Source organism: Euphorbia lathyris, chromosome 9 (genome assembly GCF_963576675.1).
Source record: "Euphorbia lathyris chromosome 9, ddEupLath1.1, whole genome shotgun sequence".
NCBI lineage: Eukaryota > Viridiplantae > Streptophyta > Magnoliopsida > Malpighiales > Euphorbiaceae > Euphorbia > Euphorbia lathyris.
Window position 1 is genome coordinate 10,322,005 of NC_088918.1, and position 14,654 is coordinate 10,336,658.

At 32.6% G+C, this 14,654-nt stretch overlaps 2 protein-coding genes across 3 annotated transcripts; both read left to right on the forward strand.

Annotated features, from left to right (window-relative positions):
- The first annotated feature begins 7,207 nt into the window (after positions 1-7,207).
- LOC136205963 (hydrophobic protein LTI6B-like) lies at positions 7,208-10,513 on the forward strand. 2 transcript variants are annotated; one of them, XM_065996838.1, is made up of 3 exons: positions 7,208-7,422; positions 7,532-7,639; positions 10,275-10,513. In XM_065996838.1, the coding sequence occupies exons 1-2, from the start codon at positions 7,333-7,335 to the stop codon at positions 7,613-7,615; spliced, it is 174 nt and encodes a 57-aa protein (XP_065852910.1). In that variant the 5' UTR covers positions 7,208-7,332; the 3' UTR covers positions 7,616-7,639; positions 10,275-10,513. The 2 variants fall into 2 exon arrangements, with proteins under 2 accessions (XP_065852910.1, XP_065852911.1); XM_065996839.1 differs by having other exon boundaries at positions 7,532-7,635.
- Positions 10,514-11,829: 1,316 nt separating this feature from the next.
- LOC136207247 (uncharacterized) lies at positions 11,830-14,190 on the forward strand. The gene is made up of 4 exons (XM_065998549.1): positions 11,830-12,133; positions 12,447-12,638; positions 12,744-13,502; positions 13,585-14,190. Exons 1-3 carry the CDS (start codon positions 11,830-11,832, stop codon positions 12,899-12,901), a joined length of 654 nt encoding a protein of 217 aa, XP_065854621.1. The 3' UTR covers positions 12,902-13,502; positions 13,585-14,190.
- Positions 14,191-14,654: the final 464 nt, after the last annotated feature.

A 14,654-nucleotide genomic window follows, 5' to 3' on the forward strand; every position in this document is an offset into this window, starting at 1 on the left:
TTCAATCAACCAATTAATTAATTAATGATTAATTAGTTAATTATTACTAATTACCACAAAAACCGGCCGACAGAGAATTTTCTCTCATGAATCAGGTATACAAGGAACCAGACTTATGGCCAAACACACCCGTATTTAATGCTAATTAAATTCCAAGCCCATGTTCTTATTATTATTTTTTGGGAAAATTACACAGAAATTCATTTTTTAGAAGCAATTTACAATTATGTCAAGTCATAATTTTGGATTATTATATTAAACCAGTAAAATCAGTACTTTTAATATATTCTTAGGATTAGAATTTATAAATTAGAAGTTTAGAATATATTTTTTAGGGTTTATAATTTATGAATTGGAGTCTAGAATTTTTTAAATTATGGTATAAAATCATATAATAGATAGAAAATAATGACATATTAAGAATTAAGTTTGGTGATATGACTTAGTTGTAATTTTATAGATAATTATGATATTCATGTAATTGACCCTTTTTTTTTCTCAAAACCACGGTTATCCTCGTTGATATAATTTTGTTTGGGGTTTAATCACAATTAAAATTCCTTATCTCTTAATAGAAATTAAATCTGAAAAATCTCTTCACACAAATTCAATCTCGCACATCCATATATCTTTTTGATCTCCAGCTAAACGACAATATGATATAGAGTTTATTTGGTTTAGTGATAATTTTTTTTAGGGTTAAAGTGCAAAAATACACCTAACGTTTTGGGTTAGGTGCAATTTTACCCCAACGTTTAAAATGGTGCAATTTTATCCCTAATGTTGATAAATAACTCAAATTAGAAAAAAAAAAAAGTAAATAACTCAAATTAGAAAAAAAATTCTAAATAACTCAACTTAGAAAAAAAAAAGGTAAAAGACACTTAAAATAAAAATTCATCTTGATATTTTTCATTTTCTATCAAATTTTTTTTACTCGTATTCATCAGCCTTCAAAAGAGTAAAATACACAAACCCTTTTATAAATAGCAAGTAGCATGTGATAGGAAGGTGTTATTTAATGCAGGACCTTTGGAGGAAGATGAATTTTTTAAAAGCCATTTCTAAAACGGGTTCGGGCTATTAGACGAGTCATCAAAGTTGTTAAGGATTTTGTTGGTGGTGATCGTTGTTCGATTTCCCGACTTCACTATATAGCTTCCATCTCGAGAATCAGATCGAAAAAGGTTGTCACGGCCTGAGTTTTTTTCTAAGGGGGATTCCTAAGGTTGCCCTGGCATCCTTCGGAGAGAAGCAACCTTGAATTTGGTCCGTATTCCAAGTTCGAGTAGTATTGTTAATCAGTCACGATATATAGGGGGTCAGTGTTGGATTATGAGCAACTAGTGGTCTTAGACATAGTATCCCGGGGACCCACATATTCTAAAGTATTTTGACTCTTTGCACATTTTCAATTCTCGAGATACCCTTTCTATTAATATTTTAAGATAAGGTACCAAAATATGCCTATGATGAAGGCGAACTCATTTTTCAGATATTTGTTTTTAAATATTAATAGACACACCAAGTCTAGTCTTTCCATAATTCGCCAAACCTATTTGGCCAACATAGCGAATGAATCATGCTTTTATCTTCTTTATTTCCCTATCAAAATCTAATCATTAGAGCTTGAAGTTCATCACAAAAGGTTTTTGGGAAGGAGGAACCAACTCATTATATATTGGTAAATAGTTGTACCATTAATTTGATTAGGACTTCTTTACCCGCTCTGGATATGATATTTTTGGATCACCCAGCAACCCAGTCATTATTGGCAGTTCTAAATATTTTGGGAGGGCTCCCACCTCTTTGACCCCTAGTAGGTTCTGGATATGATCCTAGATTTATCAAAGTTGATGCATTGACCCAAAGCTGAAACACGTATGCCTTTGTCCTTTGCCCATCCACAATGTGTTAATTGTGGCTGTTCTTGACGGTGAGTGCGATAAACTTTGACATGTAGAAAAATGGAGAAAATTAAGAGCATTGCATAAGGTCAATTAAATGAGTTTTTATATTAAGCATCTGGTTTTCTATTTCACTCGGAAGACCTCTAATTCACATTTGGACACGTTTAATGTGACCCTACGTAATAATTAAAATAATAAAATCTCTTATAATACGGGTAGCGACAATATATATGTCTGCGTTATATGTGTCAAAATATTTATAGGATGTCCTCCATTTGGTATGGAAAACCGGTACTTCTAATAATTTGCCCAATGAAATAGATATTTTTTGTTACAAAATATTTCAATAGATATTGCTTTTTTTTTTTTAATTTCTATCCGTTAAATTATTTATTGATATATTATACATATTTATTTATTTTAATTTTAATTTTGATTACTTACATACAGTAAAACTTCTATAAATTAATACTCGATAAATTAATAAACTCTTTAAAATAATAATTTCTTCTGGTTCCGACTTGGGCCAGTTCAAAAAATGATCAATTTTAATAAATTAATAAGATAATAATTTTCTGGAACAACCCTTTATAAATACATTGTATTATTACCTCTATAAATTAATAATTTCTCAAATATATATGCGAAATATATATAGATATACGTACTTAGGATAATTTAGCAAAATATGAATCTACAGTATTTTGTTTTTTCTTGAAATTTAAATCTAGTTAAATTTCATCTCTAACTATTCTGAGTGCGTTCAAAAGTTCCGGTGTATCATTGTCTAATTGTAACAAAAAATTATAAAAAGTGGATGATGCTGTAATTGTTTCCTTTCTTGTGACTGATTTCAAAGGTACCGAATCATCTTCAGCTTCATCCTTAATTGAATTTTGCATAACGCTCAACACAATTTCTTCTAAACTTCGGACTTGTGAGCATTCATTGTTTTCACCTGGATAATACAATATTTGATTGAAATTCATTGGATTGCGGTAACCAAGCTGACCAATCATTCCCTCAAGTTCATGAATGTCTTTAGTGGTTGTTTCCTCTAAATTCGTTGTGACAGATTCATGAGAAGCCTATTTTTGGTATGATTTGAAACAACACTCTATATAATTTTTTTTATAGTAATTCATTAACTATGATACATTGAATATTTTTAACATAAATACAATGAACTTCTAAGTTCAATTAACTTATATAATGCACATTTAATTTTATTTGTTCATTGATTTTAGATAAAAACTTTATCTAAATCAGTAATTTAAAATTTATTTTAAAAAAAAATTCAAATCACTCTATAAATTAATAATTATTAATTTATCGATTAATTAATAACTTTCTAAATTAATAAAATTTAATTGTCCCAATATTATTAATTTATAGAGGTTTTACTGTATATCGACCACGTGGCACATGAGAAGTGCAATTAACGATTACGTGTAAAGTTGGGTCTCAATAAAAAAAAATATTTTTTTTGTCGGTTATGAGAATTCTTTCCAGCACGGTTCGTTCGCTTCACAGAGACAGCATGACCAATTACACCTGGCGCAATTTCATTGCACATATCGTTTTTCTTTTACAAAGAATTGCTTTTTTTTTGTTGAGGAATACAAAGAATTGTTAAGAATTACTTATTATTGAGATGATAAATTTAGAGCATATTTGGTTGAGTTGTTAGTGTTAGTGTTGTTGTTGCTGTTAGCTATTTGCGGTTGCAGTAAATTGTTTGTTGTTATTGTTAGCTGTTTGGTAACTATTTAAGTATTTGATATCTCGCAGAATTTCCTTCACCCGAATGCTTCCCTGTGAGACGCAGTTCGGTTCGGCTAGGGACACTCCGATACTTAAGTTATTAATATTTCTGAGAATAAACGGTAAGCACAAATTAGAGATTTTGGAAAGTATACCTTGAATATTTCGGGATTGAGGCACTTATATACATTTCTGTAACCATCGCAATGTCTTTGCATTTAATATCATTGAATGTTCATTAAGTATACATTCTTTATGTCTGGTTGTTAATGCATTTATTGAGACTGATTAATACTTCTTAAATACCACCATTTTCTAGGAAAACAGTGATATGGCGGCGCAGGTGTATCCGTCTTGGGTGGCGGATCTGTACCCTTACGTGATGTCGGATCCTTGCTGGCGTATCCATAAGATATCAGATATGGTCCCTGGATTGTGGTTTTATACTGCTAGGTCCCTTTATCCATTGATTCTTTAGGTTTCATCCCAAAGGCAACTTTCGGATGTTATCAGTATTAATGTTTGATAAAATAATATTAAAATGATGTTGTTGGTATTTAAAATGTCTTTCAGTATTAATGTTTGATAAAATAATATTAAAATGATGATGTTGGTATTTAAAATGTCTTTTTTTGGTTTTTTTTTTTTTTGGTAGAAAAGGAAAAGAAAAACGAATAACAACAAACTACCCAGGAATTAGCCTAGGGAAGCTAACCCCAATCCTATCTTCTAAGAGAAGATGAGAGATGAAACTAGGGGAAATAGGAAGGGTAGTAACGCCTAACGTCCCTTCATGGCCCGCCGCCGCCAAGCGATCAGCAACACGATTCTGCTCTCTAAAAATGTGTCTGAACTCTACGAACTCAAAGGAGGAGCAAAACCTTATAATAGCTTTGATGAGGTTGCGACTGTTAAGACCCATAGAATGATTCTCAGAAATCATTTTGATTGCTTCCAAATTATCAGACTCCACAGAGAGCCTCTTAACACCCAGCCTTTTAGCAAGATTGATTCCAGTAAGAATAGCCCAGAGCTCCGCAGAAAAGGAAGAACCCAACCCTAAATTCTGGGAGAACCCAGAAAGCCAGACGCCCCCTACATCTCTAAGCACACCTCCAGCCGCAATCTTACCGTTACTGAGGCAGGAACCATCAGTATTCAGCTTCACAACCCCCTCTCTTGGCCTGCTCCATCCCACGAGATGGACATCACAACATTGAGAGGCTCTGGCAAGGGACTCTCCTTTGAAACTATCGATAATAGAGAAAAGTTTTTTCGAGAAGAAATCAGCTAAGTTTGTCATAAAAACAGTTTTATCTCCAAAAATCTCCTCGTTTCTCCATTTCCAAACTTGGTGACAGATAATAGCAAAGAAAATGTCACCATGCTCCATGTATGGAAGCAACTTTCCTCTAACACCATCAGAGAACCAGTCGACCTCAGAATGTGCCATGAAGGAAGAGAAAATATGTATATTTTTTAATTAATCAACAAATAAATTATAAAATAAAAAATATATTGCATAAATTAATAAAAATAATCTAAATTAAAAATAAAAATAAAAAATTTATTGAACGCAATAAAATCTTGTTCTTTTGGTAATGATGTTATAAAAATAAAAATAATGTTAATGGAAAAACATATATTTTTTTTGTGGAAATAAGAATGATAATTTTATCAATAACAAATAACTACAAACAGTTGTTTATAAAAAGCTCCAAAAAGAGTTTTTTTTGTGAAAAACTTCAAAACATTGCAACTTCCAGAGAAAATGTTGAACGTTACGATTATATAAACCTAATAAAACGCTACATTTCATACGTTTGGAGTGAAACACTAGACGTTCATCCGAAAAGCTGAAACAAACACCATTCAATATGCCAGAAAAGAAATCAAACATACAATCTTAAAAAATAAAAAAATTTACTTGGCTATTTTTGTCTCTTGATATCATCCACATGTAGGGAAAAACATATACGTTATTACTAATTCGTAAGTTGGTACAACATTAAGGATAGCGGTTTTGATCACATGGACATATGGCTATGTAGAATTTGGTCATTCACCTTTACATCTAAGTTTATTAGAATCGTAAGATAAAGATTCAAATGATCATAGGATTTACATTTAATAAGTCTAAATCTAACGATGAATGATCAAATTCATTTGGTTATTAAAGTCCATGTGAACACCACTGTTATGGATAGTTGCGGTTCTAGTATTTTACCAGTACTGAGCATAAAATAAAGCGGTCAATTATATTATTGTGATAATTTACAAATTTAAGTTTTTAATTACATTTTTAATATTTTGTTAATATTTTTAATTTTTATCAATTATTTTGTTATTTTTAATAAATTGATTTTCATATTTGATTTGTAGCTTAATTTGTACCTAAAATCATAAAAAAATAAATCAATTTCGACTTTGTATAGATAATGGATTTTTAGTAAGTTAATTTAATGAGATTTTATGAGATTATTTAACAAATTTTCAGAAGATTTTGAACTAAATGAGTTTTCACCAAGTTCAAAACGATCCAATGAAGATCTAGTTACGCTTGGCCTCCAGTTCAGCGAGCTAGGCCTTCAACTCGCCAAGCTAGAGGCCATCAACCTCCCCAAGACGAAACTATTGAGCTAGCCCCGAAATTGCACCAAAATCCCGTAGTTGAACTAATCTCACCCAATTTGATTATGTAAACAATCTTATAAAATATTTTGTGGCAAATTTTTAGATTTATTTTAGGTTTTATTTTTTATTTAAAGAAATTGGATGTTCATTCCTAAAGTATCAATTTTTCATTTATTATTCAATTTTACTTGGGTAGTTTTTTATTCCCATTATAATTATATTCAATGAGCAGTGTGAACTTCTATCATTCTTCATCTTTCTCTATAAAAAAGCTTCCATTAGCCATTAGTAGACGATCAAGGTTCCACCTCCGATTTAAAATAATAATAATAAATAATAAAAACCATTTTTATTTATTATCGTTTAGGCGACGTTTAGACATTAGACGACTAAAAATCGTTTAGGAGTAAAAAAAACATATGTAGAATTTTATTACTCTTTTCTTTTGTTTGTTGCTCTATAAAGAAAGTCAAGGTCAAGAAAAATTGTCTAAGTGTATAATTGATGTAGTTGTGTTTTTTCTGTTTTAATAGAAATTATAATTTTTTTTTTTTTTTTTTGAATAGAAATTATAAATACATTTTTTAAACCTTTTCTTATGAAAATTTTAAAAAACTTTTGACAGATAATATGAATGGGAGAATATATTTTTTTAGAGCTTTATAGTTTCTTTTTCTTTTTCAAAATTTATATGAAAAAAAAGAGTAAGCCACATGGCACGTGGCATGGATGTGAAATATCATTAAAATGAGCTGTCCAGAATCCATAGAAATGACTCAAATTCCATCCTAAGTATTCGAAGACAGCGTAATTCTGCGTGTAAACTCTGACAGACTAATCCCAGATCGCCACGTCTCCACGCGTCCCCCTCGCCCCCCTCTTTATATAAACGGTTCCTCGTCAGTCTAACATCGTCTCTTCACAGCAGCAGCAAAATCAGTTTCTTCTCTAAATTCAATTTTCAATTCCGTAATCGAATCCGAAACTCCATTTTCGTTTTCTCCAATTCCTTCAGCGATCAACAATGGCAAGAGAAGGCACAGCAAACTGCATCGATATTATCTTGGCAATCATCTTGCCTCCTCTCGGCGTTTTCCTCAAGTTTGGTTGCCATGTAATTTTTCTTTTCCCCCTTTCTTTTGCGTCTCTGTTGTTCTTCGATTTTTCTTAATTTCTTGAGTGAATTGAACTTGAATTAGAGCTGATAATTCGTTTTTTTGCAGGTTGAATTCTGGATCTGTTTGATTCTAACTTTGTTTGGTTACATTCCTGGAATTATCTATGCTGTTTATGCCATCACCAAGTGATCGATCATTTTCCATCTACTGTAAGTAAGAACCGATTCACCATCTCTCTTTCTGAATTTAAGTATTTAACAATAAGTTTATGTGATCCTCAGCAAAAATTTCAGAATTCAAAACAGAAGAAAAAAGTGAATACAATTTATTGCTATCTGATACTTAGTAATTAAGTTTGCATAATACTACTAATTGATTACTCTAACCGTTTTTCCTAATTTTGTTTGTTTTAAATTGGCTGATTATATGAGCAGTCCCTCAACTTAGTCCAAAATACTAATTGATCTCGTGAACTTTATGAATGTCTCGTGAACCTCTGAATTTGAATTTGCTTAAATTGAATTTGAATCCTCTAATCATACATGTCAAAATAATAGGAGATTTGGGACAGTTGAAAGGGGTTTAAGAGGCTAATTGATTATTTGAAGTAAGTTTAAGGATCGAATTTGTCACTTTAAATAAATTAAAAAGGGTAAACTACACTAATGGTACCTGAACTTTACATAGTTTACACTTTGGTATCTAGATTACATTTTGTCCCAAAAATATACCTGAAGTAACGATGACCGGACAATTTACTATATTTTTACCGGTTATGACCGGTCGACGCGAGTTTTATGAGTTAATTACATTAATGGTACCCGAACTTTACCATAATTCACACTTCAGTACCTGGATTTTATTTTATCCTAAAAACATAACACAAGTAAAGGTGACTGAAAGGTTTAGTTCATTTGATCAGTTAGTGACCGAGTAACATGAACTAAACAATGGGACTCACCATACACTCAATTAACATAAAATTATAATATTGTCATTTATGAGCTAAATGACAATATTATAATTTTATGTTAATTGAGTGTATGATTGGTCTCAATTTTTAATTTAAAATGGTCAAACTCGGGTTGATCAATCACTGATCGGTCAAATATACTAAAATATTGAGTCATCTTTACTTGAAGTGTATTTTTTGGACAAAATGAAATCTAGGTACCAAAATGTGAATTCAGGTAAAGTTCAGGTACCATCAGTGTAATTTACTCGTCAAAATCGCATTGACCGACCATTAACCGACAAAATATACTTAATTGTCCGGTCATCATTATTTTGGGTATATTTTTGAGACAAAATGTAATCTAGGTACCAAAGTGTGAATTAGGGTAAAGTTCAGATACCATTGGTGTAATTTACTCAAATTAAAAAGTAACAGTAAACTATATTTAGCTAGACATATTCACGGGTTTGGATACTCATATGTCCGTCATGCTTTCCACATGAAAAATTGAATTAGCTCAGTTCAGTTAGACCCGTTAAAGTCCACCTGTTTCTTAGATAAATTTAAAATTTATAGAAACAGCACGGATTGAACTTTCTTTTTCAACATAATTATCAGATTAATATATTTATATATTAAATATTTATTTTTAAGCATATTTTTTATTTTTAAAGAATATTTTTTCATCATATAGTCAACTTGAATTTAGGATTTGATTTTAAGCTCAAATATAGTTTAGTCTGAGTTTTAAATATATTAAATATTTATTTTTAAACATATTTTTTTATTATTATTTTTAAATGATATTTTTTCATCATATAGTCAGCTTGAATTTAGGATTTGATTTTAAGTTCGAATATAGCTCACTTAAGCTCGAATAGAGCTTGGTTTGAGTTTATTTATTTTTTTTTATAATCTGATCTGAATTTATCTAAATATAGATTTATATAGTCCGTTTGAATTTAGAATTGATTTTAAGCTCGAATATAGTTTGGTCTGAACTTACCTAAATTAAAAATGGACTGAAATGGGTCCTAAATTAAAAATGGACTGAAATGGGTTTAGACTTTTAAATAGCGAACCTATTAAGCCCAAGGGTAACTTGAATATGAATGTTTAGAATATAAATAATTCATGTCAAATATTTTAGACGTTATTCATGTCATTTTTAATATAATACTGCATGTCGTTTTGAATCAATTTAGTTATAAATACTAAATAAATGGTCAAATTGATAGTTAAATTGAACCAAATTGATGTTTTGACCCCTAAGTAAAACTTGAGGGTCCTAAGTATTTTAACTTATCTATCGAAATATACTCCAAAAGAAAAGAATATTTTTATTAATAATTGAACTTATTCGTAACTTTTATATATATATATAGTCATCATTAACACGTGTAGTTGATAACTTGAAAATGATGTTCCACCAAACACTGCCATTTTATGGGATCCTATTTACACATAATATATGCCACGATATTGATATTAGGTGATATTAGGTGCGAGTTGTTATATCTGGTCTTTCAAGTGATATAATCTTCGATTCATCTTTAGGTATGTGTATTGCGACTTTATTTAATAAATAAAATAATAAAATCTACTATAATATGTGTGAGTTTATATTACATGTATAAAAAGTCTTCCAAATTACTTAAAGAACCGAATGCTTTTAATAATTTTTTTTGTTTATAATAATAATTGTCTTATAATTGGACCATACTATCCATATATTTACATTAGCGTTTATATAGATTTTAATGACTAAATTTGCTCATTGTTTAATCTAGACTGTTTTTTTAATATGATACTGTTGACATTTTTATACTCATAGTCTAAGATTAAACATCATAATTATCTTACCCTGTTTTTTTATTATTTCTTTGTGGACAGGTGGAAAGCTTTAACAACCATTTGATTTGATGGAAATAGGATTTTTTTTTTGGGGGTGGAGTTTGATGGATAATTCTTGTGTTAATGTCTTTAATCTTTTTTTGAGTAACTTTTGTCTATTATTTTATGTAAAGGGTGGGCCTTGTGTGTAGGAATATGGCCTTACTCTCTGTTTGAATTAATATTTTGTTATAAATGTGACTATTATTGTTTATTAATTATCATTATTATTAGTCATCTACGGTTAATGTCAATTTCATATTATTATCCGTTTATTTTATTTTTTGAATTACCTTTTCTGTTTTATTATCCTAATATTATTCTAATAAGTGTATTTTTGAATTTTATATCCGATCTATTTAATTTACAGATATCCTTACAGATATCCTTATCTGTTAGAACATAAAATAAATGAATTGTAAACTTAACAAAATATAATTTTAATAAATCATCCATAAAATTAATAAACATTTTAAATTCAAATATTCTAAAGTATTTAAATTATTAAAAAAATTAAAAAACAATAAAAAACCAAATAGTTAATTTTTATAAAATGATAATTTTTATTTTGATATATAGCGGGAGTGGTGAAACTCTTAGTTTGTTGGTTGAGAGTTTATCTATAACTATATTGTGCATAACTTTTTTTTTTTTTTTTAAAAGTGAGAATTTTTTTTCCACTGGTGTTTTTAGCAAGGTTTGAACATAATAAGCATGAATAAATTTGTGGGTTACTAAACCCAGCCACTAATTTATACTTCTAGCTCCGGGAATAGACCGAACTACCCTTTGCACTAAATTTGAAAAAACCCAAAACCTCTCAAGAACCCTATACGATTTTTGCTCAAATCCGGATAAATTAGTGAACCGAATCATGGATGGTGACAGAAACCGTAAAGGAAAAGCTAAAATGGTAAGATTTATCGCTTTATTTCATTGATTTTTAGATCGAATTGAATCTGTTGGTGGTTTGAAAAAAATCGCCGGAATCGCAGTCGGACGTATGAGAATCACGCCCGATCTGCGGTTCGGACGTATGAGTATCACGCCCGACCAGTGGTGCAGGCGTGATAGCCACTTGCCCGCACCAGTGGTAGGGCGTGATACTCATATGCCCGAACCACTGATATGGCGTGATGTTCATACGCCCGCCCAGTGGTTCGGGCGTGATTCCCTTACGCCCCACGTTGTTTTTTTATAAAAAAATTACATTATTTAAAATTTTAGTTATTTAGTGTAATTTTATAATTTTAGTATAAATTTAGTATAGTATTAGCATGAATTTTACAATTTTATTAATTTAGGGTAATTTATAAATTTAGTATAATTTAGTATAAATTGAGTATAACTTTAGTATAATTTATTATAATTTTATTAATTTAGTGTAATTTATTATTATCAATTGTATTAATTTAGTAGTATTTTAGCATAATTTTATAAATTTAGTATAATTTACATTATTTACAATTTTATTAATTTAGTGTAATTTTTTTTGTAGACGGAGCGGCCTACTAGGGGTGGGAAATCCATCCCGTCATCTGCTCCTCGTCTAGATATGGACGACGAGGATGATACACCACGACATACGAGATTGCATGGTATTGATGGATCTACTCGTAGGTTGAGAGGGGCTGCGACGAAGCATGTGAAGAGGGGGCCGATTGTGGATCAACCCGATATTCATGGATCAGAGGGGGCGACTGATTTTGATGACAGAGAGCCTGATAGCGATTCTTTTCAGGACTACCTGGATGTGGCAGCCCGGGCAGTGCGACAGTCTGCAGTTGCACATGATCGCGAGGTTGAGGAGAGCGATGAGCAGCCGACCCAGCGCGTAGGAGGTCGTTTTGCGAGTACAGGTATTTTTTATAATGTTAGTATAATTTTACTACAATTTTAGTATATTAGTATATTTTAGTATATTTATAATTTTAATATAACTTTAGTATAATTTAGGTATATTTTAGTATAATGTTAGCATATTTTAGTATAACTTAGTATAATTTAGTATAATGTTAGTATATTTTAGTATATTTTAGTATAATTTGGTATATTTTAGTATAATTTTAGTATAATTTAGTATATTTTAAGTATATTTTAGTATAATTTTAGTATTTTTTAGTATAATTTAGTATTTTTTAGGATATTTTAATATAATTTTATAATTTTCAGGGACAAGCAAACGTCCCAAAGCTAGTGAGGACGAGAGCTGGGTAGTTACTGCACCGGTTGATGGTGGTCCCGTTGATGGTTCCGTGATTCCTAGTTTTCTAGGACATGTAGATTCAGTCGTTTCTGACATGCTACAACAGATCATCAGCATGCCGAGATTTGTGTCAGTGGTTTTCTGGTGCGTCACCCGAGGTAAGCATAATATAGTGTGTCAACATTTATTGTAATTTGTATTTTTAACTATAAACATAAAAAACATTCAGTAATTGTATAAATTGTATATGTGTCATTTTACAGTTAAGGGAGATGATCGAGAGAACTGGTTTGTCTCACCTTCCACATGCCATGTTCAAGAACCTCGACACTCCGCTGTTGACTGCGTTCGTGGAGCGGTGGCAGCCCGATACGAACTCCTTCCATATGTCGTTCGGGGAGATGACTATCCAGCTGCATGATGTGTGGCAGATTCTTCGGATCCCGATCGACGGTTCGATGGTGTCCGAGTCTCCCCCTACTGACGGGCTTCATGCCATGTGTATGATGATGTTTGGGGTGAGTCAGGCTGAGCTTCTGTTGCCAACCCGACATTTATGGGGTGGTGGAGGTGTATTTGTTGGGGCTGTACAGGGGCTTCTGACCGAGGGTAGGGATGACGCTACGCCGGGCCACAGCGTGGATGTGGCTTATGCTTGGATCCACTCTGTTTGTTGACAAGAGTGGAGATAGGATTAGGCCGGCCCATCTTCCCATCTTGCTGAGGTTTACAGCGGTGTCAGCGGGGCATCTGGACTATCATGGGGGTCTGCTACACTAGCCATGTTGTACCGGCAGCTGGGGATAGCGAGCAGAGGAGACTGTTCAGGTATATGCGGATGTTTGACCCTACTGCAGGCATGGATATACGAGTATTTTCCAGTTTTTCGGCCGCATAGAGGAGCTCACTTGATCCCAGCTGACCATGCCCGTGCACTGAGATGGGAGGTCGGGGTACCAGGCAAGACGACCGCCCGACTAGATACCTTTCGTGGGCAGCTGGACCGTATGACGGCGGCAGAGGTATTTTATAAAATTTTAGAATTAATTTAAGTATTATTTATAGTATATTATTTTTTTTTTATTGAGTATTACTTTTTTCCAGGTGACGTGGTTTCCTTATGGTCCTGTCCCCGATGATGATCGGCTTCGAGTGTCCTACGCCGGTTGGATACGGTGTAGAGACATTGTCGAGCTGTATATGCCCGATCGAGCGCTGCGACAGGTCGGATATACTCAGGCTATCCCAGCTGAGCGTATTAGACCTGATAAAGCAGTACGATCATGGAGATCTATAGCGTATAAGCTCACGCATTCCTTAGTCACAGTTGAGGATACCTGGCGGAGATTTCCATTGGCTCGGGGCATTGATCGGAGGAGATGCCGACCCGTTGGATACGATCCCACTGCCTGTGAGCCTGCTTATATGGACTGGTATAGGCGACATTCGCATCCCCATCTCCTTCATGCACCACAGGCTGGACCGGTACAGCATGCTCGCGCCAACAACGAATTTGTAAATTTATTATTATTTAATATTATTATTTAGTATTAGTTTATATGTGTTTAATTTGTTAATATTTATTATTATTATTTTTTTTTGCAGTGGGTTAGCTGGTTGTGGCGTGTCACCCAACTAGCAGCTACCCATCGATCTGACGAGGATGTTCCACGCATTAAGAGGGAGATGGATGAGTTTATGGATGCGTGGCGTCGGGCGATCTGAATTTTTGTTGTAGAAATTCATACATTTTAACACTTTTTGTTGTAGATATTATATTTACTCTTTTACGTTTATAAATGTTTATGTTTATTAATGTTTATTTTAATTTTTATGTTTTTAAATTTTGTTTGTTACGTACAATTCTGTAGTTACGGGCTTAACGGCCTATTTACGGGTTTAACGGTCTATTTACGGGTTTAACGAACTATTTACGGGGTTAAAAAGCTAATTTTTTTTGCCAATCCGACACACGGGCGTGTGGATATCACGTCTCAACGCGTGGTCGGACGTGATATACACACGCCTCACCGCGTGGTCGGACGTGATAGCCAACTGCCCGACCTTGCGGTGAGGCGTGGGGCTATCACGTCCGACCACGCGGTGAGGCGTGTGTATATCACGTCCGAACACGCGTTGAGGCGTGATATCCACACGCCCGTTTGTCGGATTGG